At 38.2% G+C, this 4,754-nt stretch overlaps 1 protein-coding gene across 1 annotated transcript; it reads right to left on the minus strand.

Moving 5' to 3' along the window:
• Positions 1–2,144: 2,144 nt before the first annotated feature.
• Positions 2,145–4,480, minus strand: LOC122057459 (thioredoxin H7-like). Its single transcript, XM_042619567.1, has 3 exons — positions 4,190–4,480; positions 2,705–2,827; positions 2,145–2,462 (listed from the first exon to the last, which is right to left on the minus strand). Exons 1-3 carry the CDS (start codon positions 4,253–4,255, stop codon positions 2,325–2,327), a joined length of 327 nt encoding a protein of 108 aa, XP_042475501.1. The 5' UTR covers positions 4,256–4,480; the 3' UTR covers positions 2,145–2,324.
• Positions 4,481–4,754: the final 274 nt, after the last annotated feature.

Below are 4,754 nucleotides of genomic sequence, written 5' to 3' on the forward strand. Positions count from 1 at the left end.
TTAGCACTTTGTGAGACAAAAACTCTATTGGTTCTCTCCAAGTCATGTGGGTTAATATCCAAACTCATTAGGGTTCATTAGATAAGACTCTTATAAATTAACATAGTCCATTGGTCCCTATCACACGTCACTTCCCTTATTAATGATCACACAAGGCAAAGCTTGATCCAAAGTGTTATTATACAAGGGACACCGAATCTCACTCTTGCCAATTATATATGCAAAACAGTTGGAGCTCTTGAACCCTTTTAAGTTGGTGATTTTCTTTTGAAGCCAACTCGCATGGGTTCAGATTTCATAGGAATGGGTACGGAATATAATATTTGTTTCATGGAGAAAGGAAAATAAATAACTAAAAGTGGACAACTTAACTGATCAGAATGCAGATGGTGGTGGGGATCATCAATGGCCCATGTGTTAAAAGGAGAGTACAACGCCTTAACAGAAGGAGGTGACTCCCCCAACACATCAACATCCCATTCTTTTGTTGAAAGGCCCTTTAACTTTCTTCCATGGGGGGGGGGGAATGGAGACTAGAGACTTATGGTGTACACTTTGTGAGATGCTTGCATGTTGCAAATTTATTAGGGGTAGAGGGAGTGAAGGGCAAAGAGTAGTGGAGTTGGCAAGGGACATTCGCTTAAAAAATTGCTTTCTTAGATTACTTACATGGGGGTGTTTAGTTGAATGATTCTCATTGAATCCAGATATGACTCGGTCCATGCGGTTATGAGGTAAGACGGGACTAGTCAAGCCAAAGGCTTGAATACCTATTGTTAGGAAAAACAAAAAAGGAGGGGGGAAGGGGGCAGGAAGCCAGGAAGGGTGTAAACCCTTGCTTGGATCTATCAACCCTAATAGTCTGAAAACTATATGGAATTGTGCTTTGGTTCTTAAGTTTAAGGGAAGAAGAACATATCTGGTGGCATGTTCCCTGCCCCAGAACAGGGGCTGATAAGGGGCGTCAAAAGCATCAATAGGGGGTGGGATTTTGTATTTCATATGGGCGGAGCTGTCATTTTGCCCCCCTTCTGTCTGGGCGTAGGACCATGTGATCAAGTTGTATTCTTTTTCCGCAAGTTTAAACTTTAAACAAGTTTTTTTTTTTTTTTAAACAGCGAATGGCTTAATGTTGTTTCTTTTTATGTTGGCCCATTCATTGACCCGAGCCTTGGGTTGATTGACCTAAGGGGTCCGGCCCAAGCCTCACCCAAGTGATCCAGCCTTTTTTCTTTGGGCCCATCTTTTTATGGGCTTGGTTTTGAAACTGGTCCTTGGGCTTGTTTCCAAAAATAGTTTTTAACTTAACCCAGCCCTTGATTGGACCAGGTAAACCCTAGATCGTGGGCTTTGCTGTTGGGGCCCCACTCATCCTTTTTCCTTTTGTTCTAACATTACAGTGTTAAGTGTTGTGGGTTTATCCTGGTTTTGCTTTGTGGGCCAGCATGTGAGACTTGTTGTTTTGGCCCCATAATGATTTATTAGGAGTTTTTGAGCTGGGCTAGCCTGTGAATGATGTGCATGGGCCCACATAAATTGATTCTTGACCTATGCTTATAACCCAATTTTTTACCTTTCTAGGACTTAGAAAGAGACATCATCCATAGCACTAATAGTCAATTCCAATATGATGTATGTTCGAATGAATGCACATTAATCAAGTAATGAATGATAACGGTTTGGGTTTACCTGTAATATGATTTCATTAGACATTTTTCTATTTTCCATTGTAAGGTTGGTGTGGAAATATCTCCCATGTATCGGAGGATTAGATTTCAGGCCTACATCACTCTCTCTCTCTCCCCAATAGTTTGTAATTTGTTTTTTTTTTTGTTTTTATATAAATAAAGGGCAAGAGATCTGTATCTGGTCGAATGGCCTTTGCACCAACGTGAGGGCCAATGTGAGTGTGTGTGTTAGAACATCAATATTGATGGGATTCTTGTTAAATTTTCATAAGAGACGAGTCATGCAGTAATTTCACAGGCCCCTTGTATCTAGGCATAGGAACCATGCGACCATATGTAGTGTTCTTTTTCCCATAAATAAAATCTGCAAATAAGGTCTATGGTTGAAAGAGAATTTTTTATTTATATTTTTTTAAATAACTAAGAATATATATTATAATATATTTAAGACTAAAATTAAAGATATGATGGCATAAATAAGGCCATCAACAACATATAACTATGAATTTTGCTGTTCGCACTCAAACAAACACATTATTGAAACCTGTTGCCTTTCACACAAGGAAAACACACTAGATGATAAATAGATAATCATAGTAAACACAAAGCCCCAATAAATAGATGATATGATGAGATTTATGTAGCCATCTGCAATTGTTCCATCATATCATAAAGCTGTTCGGGCTTTGCAGTGTCGAGCTTCTTTATCTGGTTCCCATTCTGTATGAACAAGAAGGCTGGAGGCGCTACCACTTCCCTTGTTCTAGCTAGCGACTGCAAGTGACAAAAAGATATATTGAGCACAACTAATTAGCTGCCAAGTGGCAAATACTATAAGGGTGTTGACATTACTAGGCTTTTGTACATAAGAAAGAGTCCATGGTAGGAAGGATGGATGAAATTGAATCTTACAAAGATTTAGCCACTAATTTACGAAAAATGCGTATTGAATTACCCGATTGGGTAGGACTTGACATACATCAACAAAGGGAACAACTTAATTTCTTGATACACACCTCGAAGTGTCGCATGTCCAGCTGAAGTACTTTGATACTTGGGTACTCCATTGCCAGATCCCTCACGGTTGGGGATAGCTTGTGGGCTTGCCCGCTCCATGGAGCTGTGAAGAAGGCCATTGCCTGCAATAAAATAAACCATTAGGATATGAAACTTTCCTAGATCATTCCTCACTTCTCGAAACTTGCAGAAAAAAAAAAAAAATGGTTTTGTTGATTATTTTTTTCAAGAAATAATCCAATTACATTGTAAAGAGCATCCACGGAAATAACTTTCTCAGAGTTTTCGGACATTTTCCATGGTGGGCAAAAAGATGTGGGAAAAGGAAAGTCATCTGCCCCCACAAGTAATGTAGTGGAATAATAAAGTAAAGAAGAAATTTTCCTTGGACTGCGCAGTGAGGTTCATTGCGTGATCGTAGAGTTTAAGATCCTATGTCCCCAATCCCACCTCAAGTAACTTTGATGCCACGTGGTGTGGCCTTACTAAAATTAGGTTCATAAAATAATAATGTAATCTATATTTTTACATTTTCCACAAAATCCTATTGAACGATAGAGAACTTAGAAAATGGCTGGTAAGGTGAGGTGAGGTGGCGAGAGATAATTCCCTTGTCACATAAACAAAAAAACGTCACTCCATATCATCCAAAGCGATCACACCTAAACTTTCATATTTCTTCTGTCACATGTCCTATCTTCCATTACAAATGAGAGCAAAGTCTATTTTCACAAGGGGGATTCTTAGTAAATTCAGAAATTATTTGTGGCTGTATTCTCTGTAGAGAAATGAAAAAAATAAAAATAAAAATAATAATAATTAAAAAAAAAAAAATGGGAGACCTCTAACTAAAAGAAAACTTGTGGAGATTTTTCTTTTCGTTCAAGAGATTTTTCTTTTCTTGGGGGAATAATTCCTATCAAGAGCCCATGCGTAACGCATCCCAGCTCAAGGAAGGGATCGCTAGAAGGGAAAAGTGGTGAAAAGGGAGGACTTGAATAATAGATGTGTTAGACGGAAGACTGCTTCAATAAGCAGATCCAAACCAACTGCGCTAGGCAACTGTTGGCAAGGCTCTATATTTCTTGGTAGTAAATAACTTAACCAATAGATCCGGCCTTGGAAAAAGAAAAAGCAAGAAAAGTTTTAAGGATATGAGATAATATAGTGAATCTAGAGGTAGAGATCATGGAGATGGGATTAAGTTTTCGTACGAGAATCATTTTCATACGGTATTTGATTCATACTTGACTCCACTCAAAATAAAAATCAATTGAAAGAAGAGAGATTAAGTGAAATCCAAGTGTAAATCAAACATAGTACAACAATCGTTCTTGTGCAAGGACTCGATCCAGACTCAACACAAGTTTTGAAGGAGATTCTGATCCAACATCTCTGTTTTTGTAGGCACTGAGATGAATATAAAATTACAACCTGAAAAAACTTGGAAACAAGGATTGGATAGAAGAGAGGGGAAAGGGTACCTTGCCGGATCTGGTATGGATATCCCAGTCGCTCTGGTTTGAACAAATGATCACCTTCCCTGCCATTTTCTCTTCTCTCTTTTCAAGCTTTGAACGTCAGAAAACAAATAACCAGCCAAACTTAAAGCACCAAAGTTAATTATGGAGACTTGGAACCAGAAGTCCCATATATATACATATACAGGTTGTGTGTTGGAAGAGAAGTGGAAATAAGCAAATGCTAAGTAAGATTCGTGGATGTTTCTTTCATAGTGGATGAAAGGAAAGTTCCTCCTTTTTCCATTTTTCGTCTTCTAAACGATCAACAAGTAGTCGATAGTTTTGTGGCTGTGGTATAACGATGTAAAAGCTTTTTAAGGGTTTCTTTTTGCAACAGTAACACCTATTAGGTGCTTTTGGGTTGTCGGTCAAAAAAGTATCCATACATACTTTTGAACTTGACGATTGAGTAACATAATTGATCACGGACTAGTAAGGAAAGACACGCATATGATAGGGTAGGATTTTAGTATGATCGAATATAGATTTTTATGGAGACTAAAGAACCGTATAGGTTAGATTTTTA

The sequence above is a fragment of the Macadamia integrifolia genome, chromosome 12 (assembly GCF_013358625.1).
Source record: "Macadamia integrifolia cultivar HAES 741 chromosome 12, SCU_Mint_v3, whole genome shotgun sequence".
NCBI classification, from domain to species: Eukaryota; Viridiplantae; Streptophyta; class Magnoliopsida; order Proteales; family Proteaceae; genus Macadamia; species Macadamia integrifolia.